Source organism: Callorhinchus milii, unplaced genomic scaffold (genome assembly GCF_018977255.1).
Source record: "Callorhinchus milii isolate IMCB2004 unplaced genomic scaffold, IMCB_Cmil_1.0 Scaffold4, whole genome shotgun sequence".
In the NCBI taxonomy this organism is placed as follows: Eukaryota; Metazoa; Chordata; class Chondrichthyes; order Chimaeriformes; family Callorhinchidae; genus Callorhinchus; species Callorhinchus milii.
The window spans coordinates 21,215,159-21,239,251 of record NW_024704745.1 but is presented as its reverse complement, the minus strand read 5'-3'; the positions used below and the strand labels follow the sequence as shown (position 1 = coordinate 21,239,251).

Sequence of the window (24,093 nt, the reverse complement as noted above, 5' to 3'; positions counted from 1 at the left end):
CGCAATTTTATTCCTGATCAGTGAACCGGTGATCGGGTTAAATTGGCAATAGTGAATGAGATGAGAAGGACTAATCATTCATTGATTTTGATACTCGCCTTGGCTGTCTCAAACCAAGACCAGCGACTGGAACAATAACATCCAAATATACTCTTGCATCTTGTCTTTCATAGATGCCTAACTTTAGAATGCGTTCCACATTTTTAGTGCAGGAAGCCAAGACTGCTTGGCTAGTACACACACCGGCGCAAATTGACATTGTTTTCCATAGGAACAGGTTGCTATGTATGTAATAAGGGACTCTGTTGAACCGAGTTATTGAAAGAATAGATACTGATCATCAGACTGGGAGTGGGAGTCAGGTTTTACCTTTAATTGTAGCCTCACTTGCACCGAGCTGTTCAACTTCTCATTGCGTTGCATTTCCAGCTGTGGTGGGTGACGTCTATGCCACAGTTTGTCTGTTTAGTGGTGGTTCTCATCAACATGCAAAGTGCAGACCAGAACAATGAGGGCATCTGTGTGAGGACTTGTTGAAAGGACGGATGCAAAAAAGCTTCTGAGTTAGTGTCTGAGCGAGTGGGACCCATGCCCTTGTCTGTTGAGGGTGATTTAGAGAGGAGTTGAACTCCAGGAACCTGATATGCGCAACCTGATGAATAATTACACAGAGCTGAAAATTAGATGAAAAGCAGGGCGGTCACGTAGTGACATCCACTGCATCATTCTGGTGCCTACTTTAAGTGGGAAGTTTTGAGTTTCACAGAACAAAAGCTGACATATCAAAGAGTGCTAAAGAGGGCAGTTTGGATTCTTAAACCCTCTACTCAGCTACTGATCAAAGGGGCAGATGTCCACATTGAATAATTAATAATAATCCTTGCATTTGATACAGCGCCTTATCAAAGCACTTCATAGAATACACTGTAGAGTGAATTGACTCTATATTTTGCTGGAGAAACGCAGGCTCCTTGAAATGCAGGATTACCACACTATTTGTTAATGATGTGTACTGACCACTCGTGATGAAGGTGAGTGTCATGTAACATTCATGTCTGTGCAGACTTGAAGTGGCAAGGAACCACCTTACTGTATAAAATATTTTAGAAAATGATACATTAAAAAATGGGGGTGAGAAATGGGATGTGTGACGTGATATCAAATCATCAAAAATGGCAACCAAAAATTGCCTTTAATTATCTGTTTAGTTCTGGGTCTAAGCACAGCCTTTCCCTCCCCCCTCCACCACCCACATCCCCCTCAATTCCCAGAAGATTGGTGTGACCTTAAGCCAGCCCAAACCCCTGTCCGCTGCCATTGTTGTTGCTGCCTGTGAAAGTGACATCAGTGGTGATCGGACGACCCTGAAGTCAGCCATTTTTTCACTCTTCACTTCTAACATGACCCCTGAGGGATTGGACCCGGAGAATGGTGTTATAATGAGGTGCCCTGTCTGTCCCACTGGATGTTGAATTTTCAGGGACGTTCCACAGGAACGCAGCTCGCTTAGTCAGTTGTTGCAGGAGACTGGCAGACATTGTAAACTTTGACCTCCTGTCTGTGAAGCTGACGAGCAAAATAAATGGACAGTTTCTCTCACAGCAAGAAACACCTCCAAAAGTCTCCAATATGTGGCAGCTCCAGATTTGAGCACAAATGAGAAATAAGGGATGTATCCAGGCAGAACAGGGTAATCCAAGAAGGTCCCTATGCTCCCTGTCCACCATGTTGTTGATTTTGAAAGCAGATATGTTTATAGTGCTGCTGTCTTATGGATCCACATTGATCGGATTTGTAGTGCACAAAGTGACACTACACCTGGAAGTTGGACATTTTGACCCCTTGCTTTATAGGTATTGAGCCAGGCGACCACATTATAACAGTGTTGCTCTGTGTTTAGAGTAAATTAACAAATATACAGGATCCAATTCTTTTGGGGGTTGGAATATTACAGCCTTTCTTATGTTAGATACAACCCATCCTTGAAAGAACATGAATGTTCTCATCAGGTATGTTCTCATCCTGTAAATAGAACCAGAGATTCAGTGCGATTTGCAATTGATTTTAATGTGTTGGTTGATGATGCAAATCCCCCTTTGTATCCTAGCAATGCTCCGTAACTTACCTGGTTGCTATGCTGTTTTGTGAACTCATTTATGGCGATCAAGAAAGTAACACTAAGGTATGGGAGCAAGATGGCATGAGCTGTCTCATCCATATGTTTTATTTTCTGTGCAAGATCCTGGCTTCTATTCAGCGTCTTCCTTTCATGTCACCCTGGTTTAGTTGGTAGGACTCTCATGACACAACAATGCAGTGCTGACTGAGAGGGCTACAATGTCAGAGATGCCATCCTTTAGATGAAAAGTTGAACGGTCTGCTTGATCCTATGGCACTATTTACTTCATGGCCATTTGTAGGACATGTGGCTGCTGCAATTGCTTGATTAAAAAACTCTGAAGCACTTTAAGATGTTCTGGTATGAGATATCAAATGCAAGGATTATTATATTATTACTGAGCAATCCTGTTTTACGCATTCCTCCCAGATACAGGTTGACCTGTAAAGCATGGTACACCTGGTTTCTGACACTGACAAGCTGCCTTCCTGCACTAAAAACTGTGTGACTTCTAGGTCATCATATTGTCACTTTCTGAGCATGGTGTCAGTCTGACTCAATGTTAGCGCTCTTGCCTCTGAATCAGAAGCTTATGGGTTCAAGCCCCATGTCAGAACTTTGAACTTACATAGTCCAATCTGAACTCCAGTGTAGTGCTGGAGGTGGGTTGCATTGTTGGAGGGGCCATCCTTTGGATGAGACGTTAAACCGAAATCACATCTGCCTGTTCAGATGGACGTTAAAGATCCTGTGGCATTACTTGAAAGGAGAAGGGAGTTTCTTCCAGTGACCTGTCCCAACAATCCCCCAAATAAAATTGATCATTTGTTTCATGGCTGTTTGTGGGTCATTGCTATGCACAATTGGACGACTGCCTATAGACACACAGTCATTCCACTTCACTATTCCACTCCCACAATGAGGACTCTGGGATGTCCTCCTGGCATGAAAGGCTCTATATCAAATGAGAAGATTATTATTGTGCATACATGCTTTAATAATAATAATAATCCTTGCACTTGAAATAACGCCTTATCACATCTTCGAGACGTCTCAAAGCTTCATAGAATATACTGTAAAAGTGAATTAACTATATATTTTGTGGGCAAAATATACAGGAAATGCTGCTAACTTCCATTTCATCTGGGCTATGTGCAGGGAGTGATATAAGTCATGATCTGACGACCCAGAATCAGCCATTTTTTCACGCTTCACTTATAACATGAACCCTAAAAGATTGGACTCAGACAATTATGTTAAAATGAGGTGCCCTGTCTGACCCAGTTGATGTTGAATTTGCCATTCTCTGGACTCGGATCCATCTCATGAGCTGTGCTGCAGCGATTGATACCCAGTGACTTCCACCTAGTGGCAAGAAGTGGTTGCAGAAGAACTTTTTTTAATTGATTTTAGGTCTGGCTAGCTGGACTGCAGGCATCTTTTGCAGTACTGTGTTCTTGAAAGATTTGTTCAAGTTACAGTGATTACTGTTCAGCTTGGTGTGATGAACTATTCTGACCTTGAAACTGTTAATTACATTGAAAGAAAAAAGGAAAGATAGAAAGAGAAAAGAGCACACAGAAATGTTGGGCCCACTACAAAAAACACCCCTTCTTTTCAGTAATTCCACAACATCCAGAACTGATATGAACCTCCTTACATAACCTTTAGCTATGTTGTTTTCTGCAAATTGTGGGCAAATGATGTTTATTAGTCTACCTCCAATGGTCTAATTTAGTCAATAGCTAAAGACTGAGATCTTTCACTATAAATTATTCTGAAACCAATACTGTGTAAGTCCTGGCTACATCTCAGTCTCCGTTGAATTACCATCTTGGGTGGTTGTAGATATAGTCCAATTGGCCTCAATTTTGTTGATCTAGAAAGGGAAATAACAGCCAGGATCCTGTGGGATCGCTGTCCTGTGGCTGACTGGAGATTGTGTGAGAGCAGGATTGAGATCGACCCAGGGAAAAGAAAATTCAACAAAATAAAAAGAACGTAGTGTGAGCCTATAATTTGCAAAATGAAAGAGGTTGCCTCAAGGGCTCTGAAATGCTACCCTGTGTGGAGGGCGTTATATAAGTCCAAGTTGTTGTTGTTTTTGTTGAGTCACCGCAAGTAACCTGACAAGCCCTGGAGAGAGGGGTGTCACCTGCTGTAGTATTCGTTGCAGTTCCTCTTAACTAAGTTAAATGCCTCAAATTTTACCCCTATTTGTTTTTTTATTTTCAAAGCATTAATTCCCTCAACCGCAGCCACTGACACTCATTTTCAAACCGATTCCTTAATAATAATAACAATAATCTTTGCATTTGATATCGCGCTTTTCACGTCTTCTAGACGTCTTAAAGCGCTTCACAGAATAGACTGTAAAGTGAATTGATTGTATATTTGTGGACGAAATGCAGCAGCCAATTGCACACAGCAGTGTCCCACAAACAGTCGTGAATTGAAATGACCAATTTATTATTTTTTTGAGGGATTATTATTGGAGTAAGGAAACTTGCCCAAGGCTTCACCCTGCCGGGAATCGAACCCAGGTCTCTTGCTTGCAAAGCGAGTGCTCTAACCACTGAGCTACAGGACTCCTTGCTTACTATATCAGTCATTTGAAACTTTTGCAGGTGATGATTTTAAACAGGTGGAGTGGGCACACTGGAAATAAAAGTTAGGTGAATGGGTGTTAACAATAACATAACCTAAGGATTTAAATAAGGTGTAAATTACTTGAGGATTTGGTAAATTACTTGAGGATTATTGAAAAGTCCCCTGAACCCTTCAATTGTGGGTTTGCTCCTTTGTAACAACCTCCTTTGAATTCCAGAGGCCTGAGATTTCACTTGGTTCTGGTCTGTAAAACCATATTGTCTTAAAATTCACTTTTCAGTATATTCTGTGAAGTGCTTTGAGACTCTCAAGGACGTGATAAAGGCTCTATATCAAATGCAAGGATCATTTTAATTTATTATTATAAGGTGCTGTAGAAATGCAAGTTTATTCTTACAAGAATTCAAATTCCGGTGCCCACACTGGGGGCAGGGAGACGGGGATGGGGGATACTGAGGTGAGTCAGAAGCCTTGTGCTTTACAACACCCATTCTGACTATGAACAGCTCACATCTGTCAAACGCTGACTGATGCTGGGGGAGAGAGAATATCAGTTTGAAGGGATGTTTTACTACAGGGATTTGAATCCGGGAGGACTGTAGCAACAAACGCTAACCTGAGAGGTGGGTTTGTGGAACAAGCACTGTTGCTTTTATTTCTTGAGTTGGGTGGATGTTTTCTTGCACAGTGCCCAGAAGTGCTAGAGCATCCTCGCAACAACACCCCACATCACCAACACTGAGCATTGAGTTAGCCGCTCAGCTTTGAAGAAACGTCTTTTCCTCTGATGGCGAGCGCTGTGTTTGGTAAGGTCACCTATTATGTGGCTAAATGCTTTGCCGTGGTTGTGGGCGTGGAGTGCGAAGGGGGAAGAGATCCAAAAGGGGGGAGCAGGTCTCCTTAATAGCCTGAACTGAGAAACTCTGTCTTTAGTGTTTGGTTTGTTTGTGGATGGGAAACCAATCAGAAGAAAGGGTCAGTAGGGATTACCTGAAAGGAGGAGGGAAGGAAGGAGGGAGGGGGAGAAATGCTGAGACTGAGTGAAGAAAGTCGCATCTTTTACACATGTGTGATAGTGTAGCTGCTTCCTCTCCCCAACAAAAAGCAGGTTAGCCTGAGAGCTGAATACTTTCAGGGCTCCCTCTTATTTGTTGCTTGTCTGAGTCTCTCTACTCCCACGTCGGCCAAGAAACGATTTTGGCTCTATTGTTCTCGGGGCTCTTTTGAAGTGCCTGAGGAATGCACGGCCTTGGCTGCTGTGCATTGCAACAAGGCCAGTCAAGCTTGCAGTTCCTGGGCTGTACTGGCCAGCGGTAGAATAGCCCCTGCTTTACCTCCTCCTCAGTCAGTTTAGTAAGTGAAATCCAAGCATTTGTGTATTGGTACTGCGTCCTTCGGCATGTGCTGTGTGCATCCAGAGTGGGTAAGTTTTGATTTACTGATTAAATCTGGAGGACCCCAGAGTTTATCTCTTGGTCTCTCGGCTGGATCTTTCTTTCCAGTGCAGCCTGACTGTCTTCCTTTGTGCCTCAAGCCTTCTTATTTGATGTGGTGGAGATGTCTATCCTCTCTCTTTTCCCTCCCCCCTCCTTCCCACCGATCAAATAATTAATAGCTTTCAGATTGTGTAGAGTGCTTTGAGATTTTCTCAAGATCTTTGCGGAGCGCACGCCTCAGGCCATTGTGTACAGAGAATAAGGGAGCTGAGGTCTGAAAGTGGGGAGGGCGCGTCTGACCTCTCTCGCGTGTCCTTTTGGCAAACGATCACAGCATTGATGGTTAAACTAGGAAATAATTGCTGGATTGAAGAATTCCTTTAATTGCAAGGTAGCGCTTGTTGTACTGAACTCCACTGTACAGTAACTGAGCTTTGCTATTGTGTTCTTGGTACCAGTAAAAGTGTTCATGATAGAGATCCAAGGATTAATAAAAATCACAGGTCCCTCCCACCTCACCTTGTTACCAAACGTTATGTATCTAATGTATTTAATGTTAAATCATAACATTTACGTATACATAAATGTTACGATTTAACATCACTGTAGCGCTCTGGGACGCTACCCAGCATGAGCGGCGCTATATAAATGCAAGTTGTTGCTGTACAGTATATTCTGTGAAGTGTTTGAGACGTCTCAAAGACGTGATAAGGTGCTATATCAAATGCAAGGATTATTATTGTTTTCATATTGAAATACATGGAGCAGTTGTATTTGTTAGTCAGGTGATGCCATTAAATTTAAGGTTGTTCCGGACTGGAGCCTTGGAAGTTATCACCCCACATACTGTCTGGTCTAACTCTCTCCACACAATGTCTGCGCTAACTCTCTCTACACACTATCTGCTTTAACTCTCCTTACATACTGTTGCTGTAACTCTCCATGCACACTGTCTGCTCTAACTCTCCCCACGTGCTGTTATGGGAAAGGATTGTGGAGTTTGGGATGACCTGTGGCTTGTGGAGGGTTGAGTTGGGAAGGGGTTGGAGCATGCTGTTGGGGCATTGGAGAAATCCTGTCTAGAAATGACAAAGGAGTCGATGGAGATTTTGTTTGTGTTAAGGGTGAAGGAGTGAATACAGGTAATGTTGCAGTGAATTTGGTCAATGACTGGATAAAAGCCTTAAAGGAGAGGTGAGAGTCGAGTAAATCGTGGAGAGTGCACACTAGCCCTGTGAGCGAACAGTCAGGAAGGTTAATTTAGTTGGAGCCAGAGGCACTGGTAGAGCCAAGCAGGGTAAACTTTGGTCTTGTAGACATTCAGTTGACGAAAGTTGAAGCTTATCCAGGATTTAGTTTATGTCTCAGAGAGGTTGTTTTCTCGGCGCCCCCAACCATTAAACATCCTCAACTGACTCTGGTTCTTCTTAACCGTGTTTGAGAGTTTAGCATTCGGAGGGCTGAATTTTTAAAGCACAAAGCTGAATACAATATCGAGTCACAATGACCTGGGTGATTTATTTCCAGTTACCAGTGGGAGTCTCCAATCTGATTTCTTAATTAAGAAATACTGCAAAATCCGCCTGACATTTTACTTTGTTTTCATCTTTTAATAATAAAAATGAAACATGCATTTGATATGGCATCGTATCACATTGTTGAGACATCTCAAAGGGCTTCACATGATATACTGTAAAGTGCAGTGACAGTATTTGTAGGTGAAATCAGCAGCTAATTTCCACACATCAATGTTCCACAAACAACCGGGAAATAACTGATCAATTTTATGTTGGGGGATTGATTGCCAAGATACTGTGAGAAATTCCCTTCTCTTTATGAGTAATGCCATGGTATCTTTAAAGTCCATCTGATCAGGCAGACGGGATCTACGGTTTAACGTCTCATCCGAAGCATGTCTCCTCGGACAATGCTGCACACCCCCAGTGCCAGCCTTAACTGCGAGTTCAAAGCCCCAAATGGGGTTTGAGTCCAGGTCCCTCTGGATTGGACGCAAGAGTGCTACCAGCTGAGCCAGGTGTCTTCAACTGAAGAACTTGCAAACCGTTTGTGACGTGTATGCATGCTGGCAAAGTGAAACAGCAGCCGGAGCAGTGGCTGTAGTCCACAGTGAATTAGCCAGGATTAGGCCCTGGGCAGTGCATTCAGCTGGCTGGAACCCGTGTTGTTTCAGCTTTGCACACACTGGACTGAGCTGTCTGATCTGCTAACTGGTAAATATGTATAGCCAGTTCCTAACAAGATTTCAAATATTTCTGTGGCTCATAAAACTTGAATGGTCCTTTGTGTCTCATGTGATTTCTTTGGGGACAAGGAGGACACAATGTGTGCTTGTGATTGGTATTTTCGCACCACACACTGCACTCAGCTTAGAGGCAGGCAGCTGACACCATCCCTGGCTTTTGCCAATGCCATTTAGAGCTAGTCACAATTCAACAACAAAATTACATTTGTATAGTGCTTTTCACATCGGGAGGATGTTCCAAGGAGCTGGCCAAACAGAGTTTCGGACTCAAGCTGGGGGTCAGGATTGGGGAGGGTGGAGGGCAGGAGGGTAAGCAGGGAGATCGAAAGCATGGTCGAAGAGGAGGTTCTTGAGATGGATCTTGAATGAGGCAAGGGAAGGGGCAAGGTGGAGGGACTGCGGGATGGAGTTCCAGAGGGTGGGGGCAAAGTGGCAGAAGGCCCGCCTGCCAATAGTAGGGCGTGCGAGACGGAGAATGTGAAGCAGGCCGGAGCCCGCTGAGCGGAGGGAGCGAACAGGATGGTAGGAGGTCGCAGAGGTAGGTGGGAGCAAGGTCATGGAGGGCTTTGATGGTGAGGACCAGGATCTTGAACTGTATCCTCTGTATGATGGGAAGCCAGTGGAGTCGGGCGAGGATAGTGCTTTTGGGATCAGGAACAATAGGAGAATACTTGTAGCGTTTCTAAATGCGCTTTTGGTGATCAGTCTGGATATTTATTGCAGATAAAATAGGAGAAACAAAATGAAAGAAACAAGATAATATAGAACTCTAAAATTTACAAACTAGTATAGCTCGCCTCATTACAAAAGCAAATGGCAGTACCCAGGTCATGCGTGGAGCAAAACCTCTGCCTGCAGAGAGGCACCACCTGCTGGTATTCCCAAACACATTGCGTATACAGGAACACTTAGGAATTCCACAAATGTTACCCTGTATGAACTGCAGTGTGCTGTTTGGCCCAATGAACCTGCTCTATCATTTTATTACTTTATGGCAACATTTACCTTTCTAATTCCATTTCCCTGGCTTTATACAAATGTAATCTTATTGTTGTTTTCCGTTGTATCCCTTATAAATCCTTTGCTATCCAAGTGTGTGCATGTGTGTGTGTGTGTGTAGTTTGTTCTATCTATATTTATTTTATCTATTTATTCTGCCTGTCTATTCTACCTCTGAAACATCTCAATTCATTCTGCTTTTACGACCTTCTGAGGCCGTGCATTCCACATTCTTTCAACCTGTATGTGAAGAAATCTTTTCTGCACTTGCTTCTAATAAGCTTAGCTCTAGCTTTGAATGCAATGTCCCCTTGTTTGTGATTCTCTGCCAGAGGGAAGAGTTGTTTCCTATGCACCATATCAATTCTCTTTGTTATTTTAAACATTGAGACTAGGAAGTTGTGAGCTGGGATATAAATACTTGTCCTGTGAGCCTATGGGCGTGCAAGATTCTGTCAGAGCCTCAATGAACTTGCACCTCCCTAAGGCCAGGGTAGATTGCACCATATGGCCCGAGGCTAAATGTAGGTCAGGTTGCTCTCAGTGTATAAAACAAGTGAATCTATATTATGTGATATAAAGCTGACCTGAGCATTTATATTGATGTACACGATTTGGAAATAATGTAAGTCTTCCTGATCTTTGGGGGTAAAAAATTCTGTTTAAGCTCTTTTCTTCTCTCTCCACGTGACTTTTCTTTTCTCCTTACGGGGCTTACGAACAGGAGCTTTAGTTATCTCCCCAGATCTGAGGTCCCTCTTGTCAGGATCACGTGCAGGAAATCTCTGCAGAAAAGAGTTCACGTCGGAGGTGTTTTTTTTCCAGCAACAACAACAAAAAACAACACATTGCATTTATATAGCCCCTTTCACCTCGGGAGGACATCTCTAGGGGCTGGTAATTTTCCAGCTTGTTGAGATACTCAAGCTTCTTTCCAAACCCACAGACTAGGCTCTTGAGTTGTGGATGAGAGCAGAGAAGTGAGCTCCTGCTGAACTGTGCTTTTATCTAATTGGAAAAGTGAAGTTTGCATAGTGCAAACCGATGACAGAGAGGTGGAGGGATTGCGTATGGCATTTATGAGCAGACAGCAACTTGGGGCCCGCTTTGGTTACTCTTTACATTAAAGATGTTTAAAGATCTATTAATCCAACTGCCTTAAACCTCGGCAGATCCGGCTGATTAGTTTATTACTTAACCACTACCATATGGTCAAATGGTATTTATATATGTACAGGTCCCCAGGAAACCTATTATCACTTCAGTAATAGTGGGTGTCATAAAAAGCTTTATAAATTGCCTTTATTCTTGCAATAAACATTAACTCTTTATGCTACTCAGTGGGAGCAGTTTTTGAGATAATTAATGTTTGTAGTCGTACAAAATGTCAGGGATTGCTGTCACGCCTGCATGCCAAAATTCTAACGGGTAGGGTGGCCCTAGTTGAACAAGCAGCGGGACTGTTGCCAGTGTTCCAACAGTGATTTAACTGGGTAAATTCTACGAGGACTACAACACACACAAGCCTTAGGTTTGGCCAACCTGTACCTATACTCTCCAGGTAATCAAGGGGCAATCCTCCTGGGATACAGTGCACACTCTATACCAGGCAAATGGAAATTTCCATACATATATGACATTTCAGTTTTTGTCTTGGATACTCTTTTAAGCATGGCAATGTGTTTCTGCATCTGTCAGACATTCGGTTGAACTCCCAGCCCCCAAATTAATTCTCTACAAAAGTGCATGCACGGTACCGCACACATTCTCTCTATCTCTCACGCACATACATACCACACACAACAACAACAAATTACATTTGTATAGCGCCTTTCATGTCGGGAGGACGTTCCAAGGTGCTGAGCAGGTACACACGCAGCCTAAATATAATCGTTCACTTAATGCTGTTTGTATATTGTTGCTGGCACAGATTAGCTGCTGTGTTTGCCTACATAACCACCCACCATAAAGTCATACATTGTGTGGAGCTCTTCAAGATGCTTTAATATACAACAACAACAACAACAACAAGATTCCATTTATAGAGCGCCTTTCATGTCGGGAGGACGTGATATAATATAATACAGTGCTATGTTAAATGCAAGTATTTTATTAACGGATTCAGAACCCAACTGCCAAGAGTAATGCACTACGGCTATTTTGCTTCCCCCTCCGCTACTTTTCAAACTGAATGTCACTGTTTTCTCCATGGCACTTCTGGCCTGACAGCTATTAGGCTGCTCCCAAGCCATTACCCAGGGCTTTTGCTGACCAGGTATCCAGCGTTGACCTGAGTGTCAGGTTCTGAAATCTTGTACTTTTCCCTCCTCTCCTCTTCCTATGGAGAGGTGGCAGACGCTGTGCCTGAGATCAGCACCTCACAGTGAGCATGTGTTACAGCTTTGAATGTCCTGTCAAACGTTTCTCATTCATAGTGTGTAAAGAGTCACAATTCCTGACACGGGCAAAATGAGCTGCTGTTTTTACCATTGGCATTCAGTCTTATCAGGGTGATAATTGCAATGATGTCACCTAGTAAATGTCACTACTGATAGTTATCACATCATTGATGATAAGCGCAGTCGGTACAGTAGATCAGTTCAGACTGACTGTGGGTGTAACCGCTCCCCTGACTTTAGCATGGTTGGCCCAAAGTAGTCCAGAGTGGTCAGCACTGCACCTTTGGACTTGACTGGCTTCACTCTGATTTTTTTTGTGTGTTTATTGAAGCCGTTATCTGTGTGGGGGCTGAATGGACAATGGTGGCTTTGAGCCTAGCCGTTGCGATGAAGTTAGGACAGGGAAAATGGGTTGACGTTGCGATGATTCAATTTGGCTTTTCACAAATTATTAATTGGGGAAGACTTTCCCAGTACTTTCTATTTCAACTCAAATTTCTAGTATTCACAGTTCCGACATGAAAAAAACTCTATAAAAATGCACGTTCTTTGTTTCTTGTTTAAGTGTTCCGGGATACTACCCCGGGTGAAGGGCGCTATATAAACGCAACTTATTGTTGTTGTTCTTCTCGTTTCTTGAAGATTAGCTGCCTTTGTCCAGGAATTGAACTGGCCTGGATTCCATGTGGTTATAACATCTGTCCACCAGCAGAGGGTGAGATAGAGTGTGGGCTTTGCTCAGAGCAGGGTTCGTTTCTCTCAGTGACATTTGGGCTTCCGCTGAACTGGTAGCTTCCACTTTCAGACTTGGACTTGGATTTGCTATCAGTGATAGTCCACAATTTGCTGCCAGTGGGTAAACTCCAGGAGGACCACTGTGCTGTGTACTGCAGTGTAACAAGCACCTAATACAAGCTGATGGATAGTATGTGCTTCTGTCTCAGAGCTCCTGTGTTGCCATCATTCAAAATGCTATTGAATTAACATTCCTACTCTTCTATTAAACAGCAGCTAACGCACTCTGACCTTTAACCTGGAGCCTCATTCACCCTCCAACCTTTCCCGTCTCTTAACTTCTCCTCAGCTGAATTTCTTCCTCTCATTGTTTGGCTTACTCAGGAAGAGCAAAATGGTGGATATTGTAGCACAGAAAATTCCCTCTGAGACTGATGTTGATGTGGCGAGAAGCTTTCTGATGAAGATCTTGAGAAGTTCCATGAGGTAACGATGCCCATTCCCATGACTTCCCTTATCCCAACCACCACTATCACTACCATCCACCTCCAACCATTGGCCGGTGGCTGACTAGCCCTTGACTATTTATACATTATGTCTCCCTTTTATACTTAAATATTTATGTTACCATTGATGTTGTGACCTTGTGACGCTATGATCAATAGTGAATTGTGTTTGAGTCTAAGTTTGTGTGTGTGTATACTGTACGTGGTAGCAATTATCCTCAAGATAAAATGAAGAATTTGTTTCATTTCTGAGTTTGCCTTGGTTAGTGGAGCAGGCTCAATTATTTCTCATTTCAAGCATGGTTCTTAATACATTGCATCTGAAAATGTCCCATTAAAAACAAAATCACCCAGACGTTTTATCATGTGGATTAAAAACTGTTCTGTTCACAATCTTACAAATTCACAATGTTATTGCTGTGTGCTTACAATGAATGATTGCAATTGTAAAGTATAATTTGATTTACATCTTTAATACCATGGTTTTTATACTTTAAAATTGCATTTGATTTATGGAGAGGTACAAGGGAAACCTTATGAAATTTACCAAATGGAGCAGAAAAGTCACATTGGCTGGAGCACATGGAGCAGAATAATTTCCTAAATCTCAAATGACTGGTGTGAAATGGTGCTTAGTCCCTCTGGCTCTAGCTCTGCATCTTGAATCTGGCTCCTGGGATGACTACTTGGCAATAAAGATGCTGAACTGACAAATGTCCTTTAAAACATCAATGAATCTGGAACTAAATACTTATTTTGCAGTGTGTTGTATTTATACAGTATTTTCCACAGGCTGATTAGTGTTGGTGAGAGATGGTAACTGATGTCAAGAAACTAGATTGTGATTAACTTTAAGAAAAGGTTCATCAATTATCAAAGCCCCCAGTAATGCTCGCAATACAAATAGAAAGTTGTGCCTTTCAGCCACATCCCATAACTTTTATCTATTGTAAAGTCTCACCTTTTAGTTTGTCCTCTTCTGCACATGGCCGGATCCAAGAAACTGCCAGAGCTGGACAACAACAAATGATGCTATATAATTGCATTTATATAGTGTATTTCCCGTCAGCAGAATTCTATATGTTTTCTTAGTTTTTTTCGAGTTGCTCTCATCATGTATGCAATTTTATTCATTCACCAGCTTAGTAACAAGTACCTGCTGGTCTTAAAAATGTTAAGTGAAAAGCGATACCTCTTGCGGACACTAACACTGATGTGAATCACAGGCACTCTCGCTGAATTTTCAAAGCAACTTCGGAATCTTTATTGTAGGATTTATTGATCCGTCAAACGGAGTAATCCTATCTGCGCTTTTATTAAGTGTAACGTATTAGGTTTAGTCGTTTTGTGCAGCTGGACCATCAATAGTTCTTGCAGGAACTAGTGCTTTGAATGAAAATGGCATGTGCATTACACTGTAATGGGACTTTATTTTAAATGCACCAGACTCGACAAGGCACCAATCTGACTGGAGGTTAATGGTGAAACAAAATCATTTCCGGAGCCTGCAGCCTTGCTCCCCATTCTTGGGGGTTTTAGTTGGGAGCAGGTTGCTTGCTCAGCACCAGTGTATCCAGTAAATCACATTGCTGGATGAAGCTCAGATTTTATTTTTGTTTGGAGTTGCTGTTGTTGGCCTACATGTCGGAGTGCTTTTTCACAAACAGAACAGCTGAGTCTTCAGTTGGCAGGAAATGCTGTAAAACCCTGGTTTAAAATGATTCACTATTTTCTGCATCACTTGGTAATTTTATTTTGAACCTGCCTCTCTATTGCAGACGTAATGAACCAGTCAGTAGGCCTCACTCTTGGCATTCAACCAAGTTCATAGATAGCCAGCCGGAGCCTGCCATGATGCAGCTGTCAAACACTGGCGTGTGTGCATCCTGGCATTCAAGGTATTATGCAACGTAAGTACACAACCCTTCATTTCTTGCATTTCGGCTGAGTTTAGGCTTTTGATGGCCTTCAAATTCCTTCAGCGCCAGTGGCCCTTGTGATTAAAACTCACATTGGGATATTTGACTGTCAGTCATTAAGCCTTGGCTTCTGGTGGGTCCAAGGCAATATTTTGCACTCTTTCTGTTCCATACACTCTTGACACTGAAATATGAACCCCATGAAACTGAACTAAACACATAAAACACAATTTCAATTGAAAATTAAAACCATTTTATTCTGTTCCAACATGTTGCCCCTATTTCTCCATGCTATCTTTGTTTCTAATCTGGCAAACCTCTTCGAATGCACCTTTGGTCACCTCCCCCTTTTCCCTTGCTTTGCGCCCAACCCCCACTAATATGCAATGCTCCGAGACAATATCCTGCGTGAAGGGCAGTATATAAATGCAAGTTGTTATGATCTCTCTGTGTCCAATTTTTATTTTGACAAATTTATTTTTACCCTTCCATTGTGTAGTGAGGTTAAAAGTAGCTTCGTCTCCTCCCCCTCACTGCTGCCTGGCTGAAATGTAACTCAGCACGGACCGGAAATCGGTCTTGCATCTTCTGGATCTATAGAGTTCAGCGGCTCCCTGCATAAACTCATTGAACCATCAAGGGAAGGTAGAATTTACAGTTGGCCGTTGACTTTAAGACTTAAGTCTCACAATTCTGGATGTTTTTGATACATTTTGTAACATTTGTAACAGACAACATTTCTTTACACAAAGGATTGTGAATACTTGCACTGAATTGCTCCATAATAAAATAATTAATTGAGGTGTTTAAGAAGAGGCAGGATATTTTGGAGCCTCACACAGAACTCTCGACTCTTGAGAAACTGGAACCCTTAGTTTGTTTACTTGTAGTTTAATTGCCCCTTGAGGTTTACTGTGATTTTAGACAAAGTCGTCAAAAGGCAATCACTACACTAGGCACCTCCACATTATATGTAATGTGAGTCTTCTAACAACTATCCTCACTGTGCTTTCTGTCTAGTTCCTCGTCAAACGATCTTTCAAATTCATGGGACCAAACAAACCTGTGTCGTATATCTGACCAGTTCAGCTCTCTGGGCAGCATGGACAGCCTGGACCAGCCTCCGCAGATCTACCAACAGGAGAGATTATCCCCCACTAGGTCCAGTAACAGCATGGATCACATCGCTCAGCACAATAAACGGGATTCTGCTTATAGCTCTTTCTCCACCAGCTCCAGCACACCAGACTATACTCTGTCATCATCCAGGAATGAGAACTCGTCCTCTACTGAGAACATGCTGAATAAAATGGGCCACTGGGATGCTGCAAGGCATGGCAATGGCAGGCACAGCCAAAATCTGGGCAACCAGAGTGGCTTAGAGGACAAACAGGGATATTTGGCACCTGGGGTTAGTAATGAAGAGAGGTTCAGCCCGAGGCCGGATGAGCAGCTGAGTTCCAGACATCACAGTGCAGGTCGGCCGAACTTTGGACCAATCTGGCATATTCCTTCTGGCGAGAACCGGATTTCCAAGATGCTGTCCCCTCCCCCACCCCCTCCTGTCCGCAGCGACAGCTTTGCTGTCACCAAGGTCCATGAGAAAACACACGTTTCTGCGTTTGCCGATGTTTGTGGCCCACCACATTACTCGGCCTTGAGTAAGCCCCAGCCCAGAGGAGGTTGGATTGCAGAGGTGCCTTCCCATGTGAATGACAGAGGGAAAGAAGGAAGGGAAAACCCTTACAACGTGACCAACGTGTGCGAAACTCCCCATACAGCTTTCTCCCCGTCGGCAGACAGCAACAAACACTTAAGTGAAAGCAGGCTCCAGTATTCCCTGTCGAGTTCTGATATACGCTTTCCTCAGCCCACATACTCTTCCCATCACCAACGCCAGAGCAGTGACGAAGGCAATTTTTACCACAGTGACCGGGCTGTGTTTCCATCCAAACCACCACATTCAGGATATTGCAGTAGCATGCAGGAGTTGCCAACTCAGAATTCCCACTATTATAATCCAATCCAGATTTGGCCAACTAAAACCCCTTCTCCCACTGCTCCGGCAGTACATGGAATTTCTCCAGGGCCTGAGAATGCTGGGCAGAGCAGGTATTTCTGTATTACTTCCAGACAGCCTCCACCAGTGAACATTCAGCCTTCCCAGATCAAAGTGGATTACTGGGAAAACTCCAAGGCAGCAGCGATTACTCCAGGGCAGGTTGAAGACAGCAACAATCCAGCACCCAGCATGGGACAGAAGCAACCCAAGTACTATCACTCCCAACAGCCGTCCCTCAGCCTTAATGATAACAGCGGCCTCGGGAGGGTAGAGACTTGCAAAGCAAGGATGTCTGTACCTGTACCAGATAATGTTATAACACAATTAATGGATGAAGAAAAGGGAAGCCAGTGGGGAAACAGTGCATACAGCAATGGGAAAGACCCCACTGGTTCATCATGCAGCCATCAGCTTGGTTTCAAGAACTCCATTGGATCTAGTGAAAGCAGACACCAGCCGAAAGAGCCATGGATGCCAGATGGAGACAGCATTGCAATATGCCCCCACAAGACGCCCATGCTACACTCTCTTACACAAGAAAATGAAAGTCTTCAGGAGAATTGGATGGAAGGTTCAGTCAGGCAGCAACTGTATGAGCTGTCGCTGGCCAAACAGATGCGGCGGAGCGATCGCTTTGCCACGGCTCTTAGGAACGAGATCCAGATGAAACGCGCACAACTGCAAAAGAGTCGAAGTGCTGCTGCCTTAGCAGGTCCCGGTGAACTGGAGGAGGATGTGGAAAGCTGGAAAGAGGAGTCCACAGGTAACTCAAGATCCTCTTCGGACGGGTCATTCTCCAGTTCTTACAAGGATAACTTGAAGGAGGCTCAGGCCAGAGTGCTAAAGGCAACTTCTTTTAAGAGGAGAGACTTGGAGCCTGTGCTGACTGAATATCGACCCAAGTCGCCCGAGTGCTCAGCATTCACTAACAGTGCAGCAAGCTCCACCCTGGGTCCTCGAGATGGATCACTGTCAGCCTTTCTGGACACTGCTGAAAGCTACCCTGACCCGCCAGTTGGTGGCAGCCACCACGTTTCACGCGTGGGTGGCAGGAAGCGGTTCACTCAGGAGCAGAAGCTGCGATCCTACTCCGAACCGGAAAAAATGAACGAGGTGGGAATGTCTGAGGACGTCCAGCCTCCTCAGCCACCAAGGAAAACAAATTTCAAATCCTTTGCAGACAGACGGAAGTTCTTTGAGGAAAGCAGTAAGACTGGCCATCCTACAACGCACAGCAAGCCGTCACCCAAACACAACTCCCAGCGTGCTGCGGGAGAGCTGGCCTCCGGTAAATCTAGGAAGCCACACTCAACTGAGGCAGAGGAGCCGGGTCAGTCTGTTGCTGAAGGCAGAGCCCGAGCAGCCTCTCTGGGCTTCGAAAGTGCATTGGCCGATCATCCCAAGACCAAAGACTTGGGACCTGATCCAGCCTGGGACCTGAGCAGGAGTTCATCTCAAGGAAATGTAGTAAAGCAAAGCAGTCTACCTGAAAGGCAAGAGTACTTTGTGAATCCCAGTGAAAAAGATGTCAGCACGCACGAGACAGCAGGTCAGCCTGAACCTCAGAGGTTGGGCACGTTTGCAGAATACCAGGCAACCTGGAGAGAGCAGAGGAAGGTTTCAGAGGCTAGAAGTTCTGGAAGGTACCATTCGGCTGACAATATTCTCGACCAGAGTTCACAGGAACCTGTAAAAATACAGTACGTACATGAGAGATCCCGGTCATCACCTTCCAAAGACTTCTATGCTCAGGTGAATTGTATTTTCATGAGTAAATCATGCTTTTTTTAATACCTACTATTGTAGTAACAAAAGATTTTTAAGAAGTCCCTCTCTCCAGTCTTTTCTCTCTTTCCGATTGTCTCCTCCTCTCCCTAACTCTGGCGCACTGAATCCAGTACAGTGAACCTCACATAAGTGGTATCAGTTGGGACCATATATTTAATTTGACTTAAGTAAAGTGTGAGTTACATCAAACTTGTGGATTTAATAAGAAATTCAATGGGACTTGAGCACATGTACAACTTGGATGATTATACGATTTATATGCTTTATACGATTTATGCCTTGGGGCGTCCTCCCGACGTGAAAGACGGCTATACAAATGTAATTGTATTGTAATTTGTATTGTATTAGTGCCTCAGTTTGGTTAAGGCTGCACTGCCTGCATTTCGAGCCGGAACCTTACTGCTTGCTTTTTTTTAGTTCAAATTGAACAATGCTTTTACACACTGAGCTGTAAGGGGAAGCTTCTGAGGAAATGAACATTTGTTCAAATTGCCTTGCACTTTAGAAGGATAAAAATCTCAAACTGATGTAGTTTACCCACACAATGAGCTTTTTATGAGCCTTAGAAAGAGCTGTCATAGTGAGGTGCACCATCTAGAGTACATATGGGGAATTAATTCCTTAAGAGAAATGGGTATCATACCAGAGTTGTGATAACAAATTGCTCATGTACATGAATACTTATCACCAAATCCTGCAGCATGATATCATATGATAAAGGATCAAACGATAACAATTTATCATAAAACATAATCTCTGTCTGCATGTTCAGGTGGACAATAAACATTTTATGACACGACTCGAGAAGGGAATTTCACAGGCGTGCTAGCCAACAAACCCCCAGCTAAAATTGGGCATTCACTTCATGAAGTGGGACATTCCTGTGTGCAAATTGGGTGCTGTGTTTGCCTTCATAATACAGTTTATCCTGTAAAGTGCTTTGAAATAATCCTTGCATTTGATATAATGCCATTTTCCAACACGAAAGGTGTAATTTCAAACTCAATGATTATTATTATTATTTACCTCATTTCAATTAATCTCGATTAATGACTTGCAGTCTGGCAACCATATCTTTCCATAGCTAACTAATGGGAAGTGCATGCCCATATTTTTTCACATTCTGCCTTCCCCAAATTATAACGGGAAGATCACAGCACAGCAAGAACATTAATTCAGTTATCTCAATGAGAAGCAATGGGCCTCACTGCCAACATTTGCAGACAGGCTTAAGTGATTGACAGGCCTGGAACTCAACCCTATTATCATCTGGCGGGGGGGAGGGGGAAACAGTGGTGGAAGCAGCAAATGCACTGTCCGTGCTGCTAGCTGCCATTCAGTGCACATGCATACAGAAACCAAACTAGATTCAGATAAGTATTGGGTGAATAAGAACCAAAGAAAGATGTTGGTGAACTGCACAGAGCTGCGCACTTAACAGTCGTTCTCCCTGTCGCAAAGACAAATCCTCTACCTCTCAGACTTTCCAAAATGTCTGCTTCACATTCTGTGCCGGGTGGCTTGAGGAAAACTAAAGACCCCAAATAATATGTTATCAACTTACTTCCTGTTTCAACCATTTTGAAGGATGTTCCCATTGAAGTGAGGAAGCAGCCGGACAGTTTCCACAAGGCGATGGAGTACACAGCTGCCACAGTGGACAACAGAAGGAGCAGCTCATCAATGAGGTGGGTGAATGGAGCAGTGGGGAAGAGAGGGGGTGGGAGAAAGAGTCATCAAACCAGCAACTTACACCTGAACGTTACTTTGGTTGCCATGCTAGCTGTATTTTGGTTGGTTACTCCTTTGTGAGGAATAGTGTTCCTGCCAGCAAATGAGATTTTCAGGTGGTTCTAATATTGGAATTACTGGAATAAAAAGTGGCCGAAATTATTTTATTTAAGAAAAAGACCTCTAGTTTTTTTAAAAAAAAAGTCTTACGTCAAACTAGAGAAGATCTGACTTTGTCTACAAATGTAACCAGCGTGTAGTCACCATCCTCTCCCCCCCACCCCCTCCCCACCCACTCACCCAATCCCCATATTATAAGAGGGAGTTTTCAATGCTAAGTTAAAGAAATCGTAAAACTTAATTTCAAATTTTTATTCCTTTTCACTCTAGTAGTTGCAGGAGGCAGGATAGAAATTCTTCGGGTTTCAACTTTGGCACAACTGAAAAAATTCTTACTGTTTGCACAAATTCTTAACCATCTGTTGCCCACTCCTCATCCTCGGAATTGTCACCGCGGTTATTATATCCAGGCATTGAAGTTTTTAAAGAAATTCAAAGAAATGATATGCTGCTATAATTCTCAGTTAATAATTCAGCATTAGAAATGTAGATACAATAGTTTGTATAGATATTTAGGGAGAAAGCAGGGTGAGTTGTACCCGTTTTGAAATTTGTGTGGATTATTGTTCTGGGAGGCCGTGCGTTTCTGGGACTAAGTAAGTTGGTGTCTAATGCTGTGTCAACATGTGGAAGGTTTGAGCTTTCCATAGTTTTCAATAATGAGCCTGCAAAATGGTCAGCAGAAACGTTATATCTTAAATGTTTCAGACTGTTTTTCTCTTCTATTTGAAGACATGTCTAGCAATGCTTGAACTGTAATCTCATGGTTATTAGATGTGACAGCTGATGCCACTGAAGTGGAACGTAGAGAGCTTATTCAGCCTGTTGGCGTGGTGTGGTCTGGTTACATGATCAGAGGTAATGATAGAACATGAAACCACTGCTGATATAGAGTCATATTATGGATCTTTTCCCTCTGTGTTGAGGCTTTAACTCACCAGAAGTTAGTCGATTGGCAGATCTGGGGGGTAATAATCTCTCCAAAAACAATAATTTGGTCATTCAATCTACGACTGCTTGTGGAATGTCGCTGTGCACAATTGGCTGCCGCGTAGGCTGTTTCGCCCCAAAAATACACAGTCATTACACTTTATGGTATATTCTGTGAAGCGCTTCGAGATGTCTCGATGAATTGATAAAGCAGTATTTCAATTGCAAGGATTATTATTATTTCAATGTTAAGTCTGGTTTGTAGAACACTTAGCTTTGGAAGCTTACCTTAATCCTATCTACTGTTATGCTTTTGGGGATGGAATTTGGGATGTTCACAAAAGGGGATGGAAGTGCTAATTTGATCGGCTTTGGTTCAGATTTCCAAATGCCACCAATGTGTGCGAAAGGCAGGAGCACAAACCCATGTTTCATTCTTGACCTTTTTTTCACCACTTTAGACAGTTTTTAAAATCACAATTTGTTCTTCCCATCCCTTTTGTGAATAGCGCAAATTAAATCCCAACATAGTCATTTGAAAAAACTTTAAAAGTGTTATATCAAAATAAACTGAAATCCATGAGAAGATTCCTTTAGGGATGGGCTATGCTGCGGAGGATATTGTATGACAGCATTCTATCACCAATCACATTGCTGTACTCTTCTCTCTGTCCCAACATTGACTGGAATATTTGTTTTATACTTGTATTTTGGTACTACCTCAGTAGGTTCCATTTGCTCAAACGATGAAGTATTGATCAAAGTATTATCTGTAAAATTTACCCAAGTTAGTGTAAAACTAGCCTAAGTTATGAAGGAATACTTCCTCATGCATAATAGTAATAATAATAATCCTTGCATACATGAGGAAGAAGGCTCATGTGGCGTATAAAGACCGGCATGGACTAATTAGGCCAAATAGCCTTTTTGTACAGTCTTTGTAATTCTATGTAAACTCTGAACTGCAAAGAAAACTTTACTGGCCTTTTTCACACAGCACTAAAGTACTATATTTTGACCGCAAAGGAGTATTATGCACTGCAATAGAAACCTTTACCACAGTTTGAGGCAGTAAGAAGATTGAAGCAATGTGTGTGCGGTCAGTGTTAGTTTACTACTAACGTGCTACCATGTGAACTGAACGGAATGCAAATGTTTTCTAGAAGCTCGTTTGGATTTCCACCAGAAATGACAACCGTTTAAAGTTCTTCTATGTACTTGGCAGTTGATGCGATTGTGCCTAAAAACATGCTTTAGGAGGCAGCCTTTCAACCAGAAGCTATGAATTCACAGTCTAGGCTGACACTGCAGTGCAGTTCTGGGGGAGGGGCGGGTGGTGTTAGAGATGCCACCCTTTGAGTCAGACATTAAACCAAGGTACTGTTTTCCTGTTTAGGTGGACGTTAAATATCCGATGCAACTATTTGAAAAGAGAAAGCAATTTCTCCTCTGGCCATGAAAAAAAGGTCATTCACTTCTTGACTATTTGTGGGACATTGCCATGCACAAATTGACCCCCACATTCATCAACAAATAATGCAGTCACTGCACTTTTCAGAAAAACTGTGAAATACTTTGAGATGTTCAGACGTGACAAGGTGCTTTATGGCTACAAAGCCCACCTTCCACCCCCACTCCTTGATAATTAACACGTCAAGGCTCGAACGTGACTATTGGCCACTTAGCTACCAGAGGGTGATCTGTACCTTTAGAACCGTATCTAACTAGCAGTCACACAACTTAATAACAGGATGGCGAAAACAACAACAAGATTACATTTATATAGCACCCTTCACGTTGAGAGGACGTCCCAAGGCGCTCGATAGTGTACAGCATTTCAGACCCGAGATGGGATCAGGGGGCGAGAAGGGAGGAGAGGGGAAGGGGGGTGACCGATGACATGGTCGAAGAGGAGGGTTTTGAGGCGGGACTTGAAGGAGGTTAAGGAGGAGGCGAGGCAGAGTGACTGGGGGATGGAATTCTAGAGGTTGGGGGCAGAGTGGCCGAAGGCTCTCCCACCAATGGTGGGGCAGATGGGTCGGGGGAGCAGGCCAGAGCCGGCTGAGTGGAGGGAGCCGGCGGGTTGGTAGCAGGTTAGGATGTCGCAGAGGTAGGGTGGGGTGAGGGCGAGGACCAGGATCTTGAACTGGATCCTCTGAAGGATAGGGAGCCAGTGGAGTCGGGTGAGAATGGGGGAGATGGGATCAGGGAGTTTGGTGCGGGAGAGGACACGGACTGCAGAGTTCTGGATTATCTGCAGCCTGTGGAGGGAGGAGTTGGGAAGGCCGACAAGCAGGGCATTTGCATAGTCGAGCCTGGAGGTGATGAAGGCATGAACAAGAGTTTCAGCGGCCTGAGGGGTGAGGTAGTGGCGGAGTCGAGCGATGTTACAGAGGTGAGGGAAGGTCATGGCTTGGATGTGGGGAAGAAAAAACAGTTGAGAGTCGAACAAGACACCTGGGTTCCTGACTGGCTT

General features: G+C 43.4%; 1 protein-coding gene across 2 annotated transcripts in view; it reads left to right on the top strand.

The window, feature by feature from the left end:
- Positions 1 to 24,093, top strand: part of shroom2a (shroom family member 2a) — a 126,714-nt gene that overhangs the window by 75,137 nt on the left and 27,484 nt on the right. For both annotated transcript variants that reach the window (XM_042333859.1, XM_042333858.1), the window contains exons 3-5: positions 14,846 to 14,977; positions 16,007 to 18,800; positions 20,424 to 20,524. In XM_042333859.1, the coding sequence (XP_042189793.1) occupies positions 14,846 to 14,977; positions 16,007 to 18,800; positions 20,424 to 20,524 (3,027 nt within the window). The remainder of the gene's footprint in view (positions 1 to 14,845; positions 14,978 to 16,006; positions 18,801 to 20,423; positions 20,525 to 24,093) is intronic.